At 40.5% G+C, this 15,424-nt stretch overlaps 1 protein-coding gene across 1 annotated transcript in view; it reads left to right on the plus strand.

Moving 5' to 3' along the window:
- Brdt (bromodomain testis associated) overlaps positions 1–6,045 on the plus strand; it is a 45,550-nt gene extending 39,505 nt beyond the window's left edge. Inside the window, exon 17 of the mRNA XM_052735670.1 lies at positions 5,368–6,045. Coding sequence (XP_052591630.1) covers positions 5,368–5,436 — 69 coding nt within the window. The 3' untranslated portion in view covers positions 5,437–6,045. The remainder of the gene's footprint in view (positions 1–5,367) is intronic.
- Positions 6,046–15,424: the final 9,379 nt, after the last annotated feature.

A 15,424-nucleotide genomic window follows, 5' to 3' on the forward strand; every position in this document is an offset into this window, starting at 1 on the left:
CCACCGCCACCATCAGCACCAGCACATCACTATAAACTGGAGTTCCCTAGGTCTATAGTTTGGGGCTGGAGAGATGGCTCAGTGGGTAAAGAGCATTTGCTGAGCCAGGATGAGGACCAGAGTGCAGATCCCCACAACCTCCATGAATGCAGGGTGAGCACTGAGACCTGCCTGTAATCCCAGCACTTGGGAGATGGAGACAAGGAACCACCAGAGCAAGCTGGCTAGCTAGGAAAGCTGAATCAGTGAGCTCTGGGTTCAACTGAGAGACCTGCCTCAATATGGAAGATGGAGGGCAATCAGGGAAGATACTCAGTGTCAATCTCTGGCTTCCACATGAGTGTGCACACACCCCCACACACAGTAAGTCCATAGTTCCCGTTAATATTCACTCTGTACTTTCCATGTTTGTACATTTTATTATTATTTGTAAATTATAACTAGTTTCATTATGAATATACCTTGGTCATATTCACACCCCACAACCCTTTGTTGACTAAAATCCTTTCTGATTGGTCTCTTTGTCAAATACTTTCCCTTCTGTTTTCATAACTTTCACAAAAATCCAGCTTCTACATATTCCATTCTTTCTCTTTCTGAGTCTGGTATATTTTGCTGAACATGATGTTTCTCAATTCTACTTATTTTCTTGCTAGCACATGATTTCACTCTTAATAGTTTAGGGATGCTCCATTATAGATGCAGATATATACATATCACATTTTATTTATACATTCATCTGTTGATGAGCACCTAACTATTGTGAATAGTGTCACCGTAAATGTAGATATTCGGGTTTCTCTATTTCTGTGGTGACTCTGATTCCTTTAGGTATATGCCCAGGAATGGTAGAGCTGCATCTTTTTAGTGTTTTTGAAGAACATCCAGATTGATTTCCATAATGTCTATACTAATTTATATTCTCAGCTTTCTTTAGATCTCCCTACTTCCTTGAGATCATTTGTTGCTTTTTGTTTTCTTGCTGATCACCATTCTGATCATGGTGAAATGAAATCTCAGTGTAGTTTTGATTTCCACGGTGGCTAAAGATGCTGAACATTTAGTTCTGCATTTGCTGGCCATTTGAACTTGCTTTTGTACTCTCCTTTATGGATTAGATTATTTGTTTTCTCATTTATACATTTAATTATTTGTCCTTTAGGTGTCCGAGATTTTGTTTGGTCTATATATATATTCTGAATGCCAGTCCCCTACACAGCTTGCAGTTTTTTTCCATTCTGTAGACTGTCTCTCCACTCTTGTTCCCTGTGCTTGGTGAAGTGTAACACGAATCTTAAAAGATCTTATAACAAAAAAAAAACAAAACCCAGAGCCAAATATTGGGGTGAAAGCTGAAAGATCAGAACAGCCAGCCACTAGCTTACCTCTAGGAAATCCTCAGCCTCAAGAGAGCGAGTTCCTGTTTCCTCATGCTTTATATACCTTTCTATATCCTGCCATATTACTTCCTGGGATTAAAGGTGTGTGTCACCACTGCCTGGTTCTGTTTCTCTCATGTTGCCCAGTGTGGCCTTGAACTCACAGAGATCCAGAGGATCTCTGCCTCCCGAGTGCTAGGATTAAAGGTGTGTGCTACCACTGCCTGACCTCTAGTTCTAATTTAGTGGCTGGCTCTGCCCTCTGACCCCCAGGAAAGCTTTATTGGGGTGCACAATATATCATTACAGTGAAAGTTGTTAATTTAAAGCAATTGTGGTTGCTAGTTCTTGCCAGATTTCCTAGACTATAGAATCCTGTATGGTCATTGTCCTATGCTTACATACTGAAGTGTTTCCCGTTTGCCTCTAGTACTTTCAAACTTTCAAGTCTATTCATTTGAATCTCATTCTAGATTTTCTAGTCCCAGTCCCTTCTTCAGTGATACATTGGTCATTCAGGTGAATTGTTCTGTCTCTAATGTGTTTGTGTGGTTTCTCTTACTTTTAGTTTTAGTCCATTATGATTTGGATGGTACACAGAGGTTATTCTAGTGATTTGGGATTTATTAAGACTCACTTTGTGGCCTAAACTGTGATCTGGGTTGAAAAAAGTTACATGAGCGCTTACTGAGAAGATCATGTTTTCTGTTGGTACTGGATGAAATCAGTCTGTGATCTCAAGTTCGTTTGATATCTCTTGCAACACTCTGCAGCTTCTTTTTTTTTTTTTTTTCCTTTTGGTTTTTCGAGACAGGGTTTCTCTGTGTAGCTTTGCGCCTTTTCCTGGAACTCACTTGGTAGACCAGGCTGGCCTCGAACTCACAGAGATCCGCCTGGCTCTGCCTCCCGAGTGCTGGGATTAAAGGCGTGCGCCACCACCGCCCGGCCTCTCTGCAGCTTCTTTATGACCCATTGATAGAGTGTTGGGGTCTTACTGCCACTGTGCATCGACGCATGCCTGTGTTTGAAACGGTCTTCTTTGTAGTGTGCTTTCTCATCAGACTTTGTTTGGAACTCCAGCCTGCAAATAATGACAGAGACTTATGATTAGTTATGAGAGCTTGGCCTTTAGCTTAGGCTTGTTCCCAACTAGCTCTTAGAACTCAAATTAACCTGTGTCTGTTAATCTGTTCTGCCATGTGGCTTTTACCTCTCTCTCATTCTGTACATCTGACTTGCTCCACATCTCTTGTGTGCCTAGATTCCTCTCCAGTTCCTCTCTCTCCCTGGAAGTCCCACCTATTCTCTTCTGCCTTGCTATTGGCCACTCAGCTCTTTATTAAACTAATCAGAAGGTGCTTTGGCAAAGACACATCTTCACATTGTACAAAAAGATTATCCCACAACACTTGGCTGTGGTATTGACTACAGTACAAGTTAACTTTCCTAGGAAACAACAAACAAAATTCTGCCTGCCCTCCTCCCTCCCTACTTCCTCACTCACAGATAGGATCTTAGCTTTGTAGCCTGAGCTCTCCTTGAACTCCCCATGCTCCTGCCTCAGCTTCTTGAATATTGGGATTAGAGGCCTTGACCTTAAGCAGACATGAATAGCATTTAACAGTGTTATACAGAGATTATTTTATTGTTTGTGGTGCTGCAGATCAAACCCAGGGCTTTACACCTGTTATGAGCACCCTTAGCACTGAACTACGTCCTCTGTCCCAGAGTTTACTGTAGAACACTGCTTTTGTGGAACGTTCTTCTGTGATAGGTGTGTTCTGTTGTCTGTTTCAAACATTTATGGGATTTTTTTTCTTAAAAATTCATGAAGTCCTCTTGTTGACACAAAGACCTGACTTTAGTCACCTTCCAGTACTTTTACAAGTGTCTAGTGCCCCCTAACTACCCAGCTCAACCTGATGTCATTCCCGATATCGTAAGTATTTTTCAGGAGCTTGACTAGTCCTAGAACATTTAACAGCGCCCAAAGTCTACCTCAGCCATTCCCTTCATCAGCCCTGTGGTCTTCCATCTGAATTTGGCTCAAGGGTGATTGGGACCACAGAGAAAGGAATATCCAGCCTACGGTATCTGCTGCAAAGTCATAATCCCTAATATTAACTGGTGGAGACATTGGTTCTCTATTTGTAAGTAGTCTACATGAATCGATTTTAGCTAAGATAGATCTGAATCTAAAATAAGATTCTACATGCAACCTTTAAAATAAAAATTTTCATTTTTACTTAAATATAAAAAAGGTTTTATCACATTTTCTTCCAGTTTTCCAGTGTGCCTGCATCTAGAGCAGCATCACACGATACTCAGACCGGGCCAACTTCCCAACTCTTACATGGCAAGCGAAAATAAGTTCTGAGGAACTATTTAGGCTAGACAATTGGCAGCCTAGGAGCTGAACATTAAAAATAGTCCCGATTTAAGTTTTGTTGTTGTTTGTTCATCTCTAAGGCAAACTTTAAGAATTTCGTAAAGCCTCTCAGAGTCAGACATGCCCCAGCCCTCTCTGTGGTCCCAGACAAGTCAGCCTCTATTATCCTTTAGAGCCATCGCTCTAAATCTTTTCCTATATAGCTAATGAAACCGCCAGTTCACATCAAGACACCATCCAATGGCAACAGACGAGAGCGTTTGCACCTCACTGATGTGCTGCTGTGGGGAAGGGGGTGGAGCCCTCAGCTGTAATGTCTGCTGTGACTTCCCATGGCAAGGAGCATTTAGAAAGATCTTGAAGGCCTGTCTCCCTTGGAAGCAGATGCCCACACGAGAGCATTTCCTCTCACATGGCACTCATTCCCTCTTAGAATGCTTGTCCTAAATCTATACCAAAGCCTTAATGGAGTAGCCATGATTCTTTTGACTCAGCGTTTTCTGCACTTCAAATCATTTCTTCTTATTATTATCATTAAGAGATTTTCTATTCATTTTACATACACAGATCCCCCTCTCCTCACTCCTACCCCCCCCCAGCCTTCCTCCCAACCCACCCCCCATTCCCACCTCCTCCAAGGCAAGGTCTCCCATGGGGACTCAGCAGAGCCTGGTACATTCAGTTGAGGCAGGTCCAAGCCCCTCCCCCTGCACCAAGACTGCGCAGTGTCCCACCATAGGCACTGGGCTCCAAAAAGCCGGCTCATGCCCCAGGGACGGGTCCCAATCCCACTTTCAGCTCATTTCTTCTTAAGGATGGCTAGCATGTAAATGAGCGCTGTTCCCAGTACTGCCCTGCAGTTTGATCCCATTCTCATAGTTGCGTGGAGAACACACTTAGGTTGAATTTACTACTCAGTGCCAGAATCAATGAAAACCCATAGCTTTTACATTATATGTTAGTTCTCTCACACAGGGATTGTATTGCTAAGACTAAACTTTTTGAAAGATTCTCTCTCTCTCTCTCTCTCTCTCTCTCTCTCTCTCTCTCTCTCTCTCTCTTTGTGTGTGTGTGTGTGTGTGTGTGTGTGTGTGTGTGTGTGTGTGTGTGTGTAGCACATGCTCATGCCCACAGAGGCCAGAAGAGTCTGTCTGCCTGGTTAGTTACAGGCAGTTGTGGGCCACCTGACATGGGTGCTGGGAGTTGAAGTCAGGTCTTTTGTCTGGACAGTGCATGCCCTTAACCACTGAGACATCTTTCCAACCAGGTTAAGGCAGCTTCCTGTGCCTGGTGCTATTTTGGTTACAGGAACAAGCAAGATGCTGTGCCTTTAGCTTGCAGCCTAACTGCTGCTCCATAAGTATTGAGATACCCTTCTTCTTGAAGAATTAAACTTAATATTTATGTTCTTGTGACATTTTATTACATGTATATTATATTAAAAGGAACCACCTATATTTTTAATTAAAAATTATATATACAGTCATTAAGTTAATTATTTATATTTTGTATGAAATGTTTCCAATGTGTAAGTATTTGTATAAAGCTATAATAAAGGCATGCATCTTAAACTAATTAGAATCTTCTTTTTTTCTACAGATGGCGGGTACCATTGATATGACTCTTCAAAGCGACATTATGACAATGTTTGAAAATAACTTTGATTAAAACTCAGTTTTAAATTAACTGTCAACTTTAAATGAATGATACAAATGTTTACAATGCATGTGGTAAAGTGATTGATTACTTTCAACCACCAAGATACCGATCATATATTGTGTTTTGACTGCCCTAAAATTAAATATTTTGCACTTACATTTTTAATAAATATGTTCATTTTAATGACATAATTTATAAAAGTTTTATAATTTTGATCTCTAAAAGTGAATAGATTTTATTCATTCTTCAGAGGACTGTCAGCTGTATATTATAGCCCTGATCTAAGCAAGTCTAAAAGGGAGCATCTGATTGGGGAAAACGTGAAGAATATATAAAAGTATATAAAAACAGGTTCTGTTGAGTTTTAACTTTTGTTTGTTTATCTGAACCAGTTTGTTTGTTTGTTTGAGACGGGGTCTCATATACCTCATGCTGCTGTACTGAACTCAACAATGTAGCCAAGGATGACCTTGAACTGCTGGTTCTCCTGCCCTTGCCTCTTGAGCACTGGGGATACAGGAGCTGCCATCATGCCTGGCTGAGTTTTTATTTTTCAAAGAGATACTTTGTGCTGTCAGAATTACCTGAGCATCTAACAAGCATCACAATGTCAGATTCTCTGCTGGGTCCATGTTTAAATTCCATGCTGACTTGTTTTAATGCATTATTAGCTATGATTTGGAACAAAGTAATAGTAAATATTTATGTGTACAAGCTTCTGTAGGGATATGTGAGACATTTCTTAAAATGTATAAATGATGGCAGTGAATATTTGCCGAATTATAGGAAGTCATAGTCTATAAAACACTTATGTTTTGTCATTTTCAAACTGCAATTATGTCTAAACCACGTGTATTCTCTTTTTGGATTTTAAACCTTTGAACTCTTGAAACAGAACCTAATTTAGGCACTGCTGTGACCGTCTGAAGTACAATGTCCAAGTGTGTCCAGACAAGGCAGTGCACACCGGCTCTGGTCCCAGTGCTTGGGACAGAGGCCGAGGAGGAGGAGGAGGAGGAGGAGGAGGAGGAGGAGGAGGAGGAGGAGGAGGAGGAGGAGGAGGCTCTGCTGCAGACTCAAGGCCAGCCTGGTTCACACAGCAAGTTTCAGAGCAACTAGGGCTCCACATCAAGACCCTGATTCGTAAAAATGAGAGTGCATGCATGCACGCACACATGTGTGTTAGAAAGAGCATGAGAAGGCGGCATTACTTCCATGAGACAGAACTAGAGCGATAGTTATATTATGGGCCCTTTTTCATTTTTTTAATTTAAAATATTTTCAAACACTATATTCTGATCATGGTTTCCCTGCCCCCAGCTTCTCCCAGCTCCCCACCCACAACTTCACCCCTTCTTTCCCTCTCTCATTGAAAAACAGACAAACAAAAGACAAGACCAGAATATAAATAAATAGGTAAAAAAGAGAAAGTACAAGAAATATACTCACACATAAGATGACAAAAATACAAAATCAGATAAAAATATAAGCAAAAGACCAGTAAGATTTAAAACAAAAACAAAAACAAAAAGCCCAAACAAAGCAGTATCAGATCAAAATGTCTACAAAGACACCACTGAGTTCATTTTGTGTTGGCCATCTACTGTTGGGCATGGGCCAGTCCTTAGGTGTGGTTAATATATCATGAGATTCCATTGAAGAAAGATAATTTTTCCTTTGTAGGCAGATGTCAGTTGCAATTAATTTCTTGGTTAGGGGTGGGACCCAAGTCTACTTCCTCCTGTCAGTGCTGGGACCCTGTCTGGCTTGAACCTGTGTGTGCCGGCACAGTCTCTGAATTCGTACGTTTGTCGGTCCTGCTGTGCTGGAGGACACTGTTTCCTTGGTATCATCTATCCCCTCTGCCTCCTCTTCCACAGAGCTCCCTGAGGGGAGGGTTTGATGAAGACATCCCATTTAGGACTGAGTGCTCCAGTCTCTCACTCTGTGGACATTATCCAGTTGCGGGTTTCTGTGTTGGTTCCCATCTACAGCAAGGAGAAGCTTCTCAGATGATGGCTGAGGGAAACACTGATCTATGGGTACAGCAGAGTGACATTAGGAGTCATTTTATTGCTCTGTTCCTTTAGCAGAACAGTAGTATTTGGTTCCCCTGGGTCCATTGTCTCAGATTCTTGGCCACCAGGGCAGTGTCAGGCATGGTTCCATTTCATGAAGTGGGACTTGAATCCAGTCCGAGAATGATTGTTTACTCCACAGCATGGGTTTGCAGCTGGGTTGGTGGTTACCTTTCTCCTCTGTACTAGTCAGTAGAGGTAAAGACTCTAGTTAGGCACCAGCTTGACTTCTCCATACTCAATGAGATACATAGATGTTATCGTTAGCAACAGGGCCTTAACCTCAGTTTGATTTCTTTCATGGATGTATTTATCTTAATAAGCTACCGTAGTGGATTTTCATATGACCCCTCAAATGGCCCCAATGTTAGTTGTCCCTCCCCATTTTCTCCCTTTACCCCCTTTTCCTCTCTATCCCTATTTAATGTTCCCACTCCAGCGTCCCCCCCCCCCGTCTCTCTGTAACTATATAGTCCATTCCCCTTCTCTCTAGTCCTCACTCTGTATCTAACATCTGTGGTTATAGAGATTGCAGCAAGCCTATCTAAGGCTTAAAAGCTAATAACATCCATACATAAGTATTTGTCTTTCTGGGTCTGAGGTACCTCACTCAGAATGATTTTTTCCCAGCTCCATCCATTTGCTTGTAAATTTCATAATTTTGTTTAACAGCAGAATAATATCCCATTGTGTAAATGTACCACATTTCCATTATCCATTCTGCCACTGATGAACATCCCTGTAGTTGGGTTTTTTGTTTTGTTTTGTTTTTTACTCCTAGCTCTTGGAGGACATACCACCCAGCTCCCAAATAAATACGCATAGCCTTATTCTTTCTTATGAATGCCTGGCCTTAGCTTGGCTTGTTTCTAGCCAGTTTTTCTAATTAAAATTATCCTGTCTGCCTTTTGCTTCTAGGCTTTTACCTTTTTCTTATTCTGTATACCTTTCTTTACTTCTTACTCCATAGCTGGCCATGTGGCAGGGGGATTAGCCCCCGATGTCCTCCTCCTCTCTTTTTCTTTCTCCTGCCTTTCACGTTCTCCTATTTATCTTCTGTGGCTGCCAGCCCTGCTTGTCCTTTCTCCTGCCTAGCTATTGGCCATTCAGCTCTTTATTAGACCAATCAGGTGTTTTAGGCAGGCAAAGTAACACAGCTTCGCAGTTAAACAAATGCAACATAAAAGAATGCAACACATCTTTGCATCATTAAGCAAATATTCCACACAGCATAAATGAATGTAACATATCTTAAATTAATATTCCACAACAAGAGTGGAACATCTGGATCTTGGGAGTAGATCTATTTCCAGCTTCCAGAGGAACTGCCACACTGGTTTCTATAGTGGCTGTACAAGTGTGCATTCTCACCAGCCATAAATAATTGTTCTCCTTTCCCCACATCCTTGCCTGGATGAACTTTCATTTGTTTTATTCATCTTGCACATTATGACTGGTTTAAGATGAAATCTCAAAGTAGTTTTGGTTTGTATTCCCTATTGACTAAGGATGTTGAACATTTCTCTAAGCATCTCTTATCCATTTGTGTTTCATCTTTTGGGGTCTTTCTACTTAGTTCTGTACCCCGTTTTTTAATTGTTTTCTTGATGTTCAGTAACAACTGAAACATCAGTTCTTTATATATTTTTGATATTTGCCCTCTATTGGATGTGTAATTGGTAAAGACCTTTCCCATTCTGTAGCCTGCTGCTTTGTGCAGATGATAATATCCTTTGCCACACAGAAGCTTCTTAATTTCATGAGGTCCCATTTTTTAATTGTTGATCTTAGTGCTAATGGTGTTCTCTTAAGAAAGTTGTCTCCTGTGACAATGCATTCAAGGCTGTTCCCCATTTTCTCCTCTATCAGATTCGGGGCATCTGGTCTTATGTTGTGGTCCTTGATCCATTTGGAGTTGAGTTTTGTGTGGGGTGATAAATATGGATCTATATGCATTCTTCTACGTGCAACTACCCAGTTTGACCAACACCATTTGTTAAGGATGCTATCTTTTTGTCCAGTATGTATTTTTGGTTTCTTTGTCAAAAACCAGGTGCCCATAGGTGTGTGGACTTTTGTCTAAGTCTTCAATTGATTCCATTGATTTTATGCCAATACCATGTTGTCTTTATTACTATTATTCTATAGAACAACTTGAAGTCTGGGATTGCAATACGTCCAGCAGTTCTTTCATTATTCAAGATTGTTTTTAGTTATCCTCGATTTTTTGTGTTTCCATATGAAGTTGAAAATCATTTCAATTTCTGTGAAGAATTGCGTTAGAATTTTGATGGGAATTGTGTTGACTCTGTAGATTGCTTTTGGTAGGATGGCCATTTTCACTCTATTAATCCTACCAATCCATAAACATAGGAGATCTTCATATCTTCTGATATCCTCTTCAGTTTATTGCTTCAATACAAGTCTTTCACTTTCTTGATTAGAGTTGTCCTGAGGGTTTTCATTTTCTTTTCTTTCTTTCTTTCTTTCTTTTTTTTTTTTTGCTACCGTGAAAGGTATTGTTTTCCTGATTTCTTTCTCAGTCTGTTTGTAATTTGTATAAAAGAAGGCTACTGATTTCTGTGTGTTATTTTTATATCCTGCTACTTTGCTGAAAGTGTTTATCAGTTGTAGTTTCCTGGTGGCATTTTTAGGGGGTTTTTTGTTGTTGTTGTTGTTGTTGTTGTTGTTGTTGTTGTTGTTGTTTATAAAATCATATCATCTTGAAATAGAGATTCTCCAACTTCTTCCCTCCCTGTTTGTGTGCCCTTGGTCTCCTCCAGTGTCTTCCTGCTCTAGCTGAGCCTTCAAGTATATATAAATAGTATGGAGAGAGTGGACAGCCTTGTCTTGTTCCTGATTTTAGTGGAAATACTTTCAATTTCTCTCCATTTAGGTTGATGTTTACTGTGGGCTTAAAATGGCTACACTCTATTGCTTTTTGGGTCTGTTTGGAATATCTTTTTACCTTGAGGTGATGTCTATCCTTGATATTAAGGTGTTTCTTGGGTGCAGCAGAAGGGTGTATCCTGCTCTCTAATCCAATCTGTAGCTTTTATCTTTTTATTAGGGAATTTGGAACTGTTATTGAGAGTTATCAATGAGCAGTTTTTATTGATTCTTGTTATTCTGTTGTTATGGTGTGAGTTTTCCCTCCTCTTGATTTACTGTTCAGGGATTGTATATTCCTTGTGTTTTCTTGGGTGTGGTTACCCTCTTCAGCTGCCTTCTGTAGCACTAGATTGGTAGATAGATTCTGCTTAAACTTTGTTTTATTATGAAATATTTTTCTTTTTCCATCTATGGTGATTGAAAGTTTTGCTGGGATCTATAAATCCAGTCAGCTGTTGTTCTGATGGGTCTGCTCTTACATGTTTAATATCCGTTCTTTGTTCTGTGTGTTTAGTGTTTTCGTTACTGGGGAATCTCTTTTCTGGTGCTATTTGGTGTCCTGTGTGCTCTTGTGCTTGATAGGCACCTCCTCTAGGTTGGGGAAATTTCCTTTTATGATTTTGTTGAAAATATTTTCTGTGCCTTTGACCCTGCATTTCTTCTCCTTCCTCTATTCCTATTATTCATAGATTTAATCTTTTCATAGTGTCCCGGATTTCCAGGATGTTTTGTGCCTGGATATTTTTAGATTTAACATTTTCTTTGACTGAGGTATCCAATTCTTCTACTTTGTCTTCAACACCTGGAGAGACTCTTTTCTGTGTCTTGTACTCTGTTGGTGAGGCTTACCTCTGAAGGTTTTGTTTGACTTCCTAAGTTTTCCCTTTCCAATTTTTCAGTTTGGATTTTCTTTACAATTCTATTTGTACCTTCAGGTCTTGAATTGTTTTATTTATTTCCTTCTATGCATAGACTTCAGTAAGGGGGTCCTCTTTAGGGTCCTTGACCATGTTCATAAAGGCTATTTTGAAGTCCTTGTCTTGTGCTTCAGCTATATTGCCTTTCTCGTGGCCTACTGGAGTAGGGTTCCTCAGTTCTGCTGGAGACATATTATCTTGGCCATTCGTGTTTGTGTCTAGGTCTGGGGTTAGGATGGTTGAATTGCCTGTAATGTTGATATCTGGTCTTGTCTTTGTTGGGTGAATATTGTTTCATTCCTTGGTTTCTGTTGCCTTCGCTGGATCTTAGGTAGCTGTGGGTTCCCTGGTAGGGAGAGCTTCTGCAGGTCAGTGGGTGGCAGAGAGGAATAGAGATGGGCTAGGAGAAGAGGCTGAGATGGGTTTCAGGAAGAAGCTAAGGGTATATACCAGATCTAGAGGTATAAATTATATAAAGATCATTTTTTCTCTAAGCTTCATCTTTAAAGAGAGCCCCTAGCATTTGATGCAGACATTTGTTCTGCCCAGGTACCGAAGGAGAGAGCAGGGGAGGGTGATGAAGGGGGAGAAGCAAAGTTAAAGACAGATGCATGAGCATGGAGGTAAGAAAGGTTTGCCAGGATTTATCTTTAGTTCTGACATGATCTCTCAAAATTTATTTCCTGATCCCTAACATTTTTTAAAATATTGATAGTTTCTAAAATGCTTATTTCTTAAAAAAAATAGAAATTTCATCATTTCTTCAAGACTCTTAGGAAGAGTGCAGTCAAAGCAGGCCACCTGTCTCACAGTCCTTGGTCCTGTTCCCTGGGACTTCTTGTTTAGCTTGCAACAAAAAGAGCCAATTTGGGGATCCAAGAACTTTTTAGTGCTTGCCAGTTCAATTATCATCGTCACCGTACATAGAACCAGATGGAGTACCAAATGTCGTTTTTTTTCTTTTTGGCCTGAATATTTCTTTCTTTCTTATCTTTCTGTTTTCCATTTCATCTTTCATTCCCTGAAAATTGTGGCCTTCTGTGTTAGCTGGAGAGATCTGTGGTTTGAATCTGATTTCTGTGCTGCTTCTAGGAGTAGCTCATCACCCCAAGCTCTGTTCTTCCCACTGTGTCTGGGGTTTATCCTGCAGTTTGGGGAACATGTGTGGGCTCAAGAACATGCATGGGTGGACTCAAGAAACTTGCCAATAAGGTTCCTTCCAACCCAGGAACAGAGCGTGCTGTATGTTGTCTTGAGTTTCCCTGTGAGGCCATTGCACATTCTATGGAATTTCCTTGACATCTCTTCTTTGTTGATCTGGAAAATGACTGGCTCTTATCTTTGACATCTTCATGATCAGGAACTCATAAAACTTCTAAACCAAAGGGGGAAACAGGCACAGAAAAACATCCCAGAATTAAAGATGGATTTATGTGTACAAGGGCTTTGTCCACACTGTTGTCTGTGCAACACTCGCGTACCTGGTACCCATGGAGACCAGAAGAGGGTGACAGATCCCCTGGAACTGGAGTTACAGCTGGTTGTAAGTTGCTGTGCTGAGAACTGAACCCAAATCTCATCGTAACTGATGAGACATCTCTCTAGCTTCAACAACCCAGAATTAGATGTTAGAGGAGCATCAAGAAAACCAAAAAAAGAGACATGGCTGAATGCTAGTAAATAAATGAGAGTTCTGACCAAATGTTCTGAAAACAAAGGAAGAGGCTATCCACAGTCAGCTCAGAATGGACTGTGGACCAAACCAAAGGGAGATGCGGCCCAGAAAAACTCACCAACATCATCCAGGAGGCAACATGGGTGGCTGAGCACCAGGGGCCATGCTGGTACCTGGTGCTGGTATTACCAATGAGAGGGCATCACCCATGGGGCCCCATATGACAGGCTAAAATGATTACAAAAATCACAGCCACACCTCAAAGAGCATAAGAGATCATTTATTCTGAGCCAAATAAAAGTGATCATGGCCCAAGAACATGGATTCAGATTGCCCCAACTAAGAGTCTACCATCATGAAAGTGATCAAAAGAATTCCTATAGTCACCAAAAAAAAAAAAAAAAAAAAAAAAAAAAACAGTCTTGAGGCATTTTTAATACACTGGTGTGAACTCAGGTGTGTTGTTTGCAGTGGGGAGGGTACTCTGTTACATGTTTTAGATCATACATCATTTTGACATTTCAAAGGTTTTTACCTGATAGTTGAAAAGGATGTTAGGCTAGATATAGAGGTGGGCAATGAATGCTTTTTAAAGTGAATTAAGGTAGTCCAAGATAATTAGTCTATTGATCTGCAACATTCTAACTCTCCATAGTAAAAAATTCTCAGTCAATTATCCTGGTAGGAGCTTTTGACTTTCTTGAGCACCCAGAAGTCCAGTGTGCTATCCATTGTACCACACAGCCCATCTATTTCCTGGTAGGATTTTGGCACATATGTGGCTTTTTTCTGAAAACTTCAGTCCATGTAACAAAAGAACAAAGCAAAACACAGCACTTCTCCAGTTCATGCCCTCGGTGCTCTGCTTACCCAAGTCCCTGCCTGGTAAATAGACCCAAGACTGTATGTCAAGAGTGACGGTATTTGTAAGTATTTCACTTGGTTGGTTATTATCTTAAGACAGTTTTGTTCATCCTAAGCTTGTAGGAGGTTATTCTAACTACTCCCTGGCCTACCTCTCAACTCTATTTGGTTGTATTCATTTGACAAAACCCAAACCTTTATGAACTCTGCCTTCCTACTCTGCACCCACAATGCTGAATAAAAGAAAACTTGTAACTCTGATAACTATAGTCACTTCACACTTCTGACTTTAACTCAGATGAGCCATCGTGTTGGCCAGAAGTCTGAGAGTTTTCGTCATTTCTTCATTGTCCCTGGACAGTGAGTTGTACTTCACATCTCCACTCCCTTCAGGAGAAACCACAGGACAACCCACTACCAGTCTCCGCTGCGCATTTCCTCCTGCTCCTCCTTCCTCCCCCAGGATGTGGCTGTGGCTTCCTTCCTGGAGCTAATTGCCAACATACAAATGGGTTTTTCTGAAAGATGAAGGGAGGAAAATGGCATTTCCTTCTTTATGTTGGCTCCTCACTTTCTTGGCCCTTTTTTTAAAGCTTCTTTATAGCAATTTTTAAAAATTAAGACAGGGCTGGAGTCCTAGGTCAGCAGTGAGGTGCCTCCCTAACATGGACAAAGCCCAGGGTTCAATACCCAGTACTGGGAGAAATATATTTTAAGACAAAACCTACCCCTTAAAATTTAAAATTCAGGGGGCTGGAGAGATGGTTTAGCGGTTAGGAGCACTGGCTGCTCTTCCAGAGGACCCAGGTTCAATTCCCAGCACCCACATGGCAGCTTACAACTGTCTATAACCCCAGTTCTGGGGGAGCTGACATCTTCTCACCAATGCACATAAAATAAAAAAGTTAAATAAATAAGAAAAATTTAAAATTCAGAGTTTTTTTAGTGTAGTCACTATAGGAAAATTAGACTATTATCTATCTAATTTATTTATTAACATATTCAGAACCTTACTGCATCACATGAATTTATATATTATTACTCAGAGGCAATTAAAATTCAAATTTGCCTGCTCAGAAATCAAAGAAATGTACATACAAATATTATATCCAAGAGTAAGGTCTACCTACTTTTTAATAAAAATATTTTGGAAATTATTTAAATATAAAATGTAGAGACATTAGGAAAGTTTATCTCCTTGTATCCCAGTTATAGAGAGAACAAAGTTTGTGTACTCTCGAATGAGATTATAAATCTAATTCAAATATGAACATATGGAGGATTTAACCGGTTTTTACAAAAATATGGTGATTTTGCTTTCTTCAAACCTCATGACTTTGCACACAAAACACAGCTTTGCCTCAGGTGTAAGAGATGATTTGTTCTGGAGCCCAGTATGAGTGACCATGGACAGGGAACATGGAACACAGATCCAGGTTACCCAGCACCACATTCCAACATGGAAACAGTCTCTGAATTTCTCATAGTAACAAAGTCATAAATCAAAGAATCTTTACAATCCGTTGGTGAGAGCATCAGATGGTTACGGCAAAGCTGGGAAGTCTGCTTCA

Source organism: Peromyscus californicus, unplaced genomic scaffold (assembly GCF_007827085.1).
Source record: "Peromyscus californicus insignis strain IS unplaced genomic scaffold, ASM782708v3 Scaffold_13__1_contigs__length_99412109, whole genome shotgun sequence".
Lineage (NCBI taxonomy): Eukaryota > Metazoa > Chordata > Mammalia > Rodentia > Cricetidae > Peromyscus > Peromyscus californicus.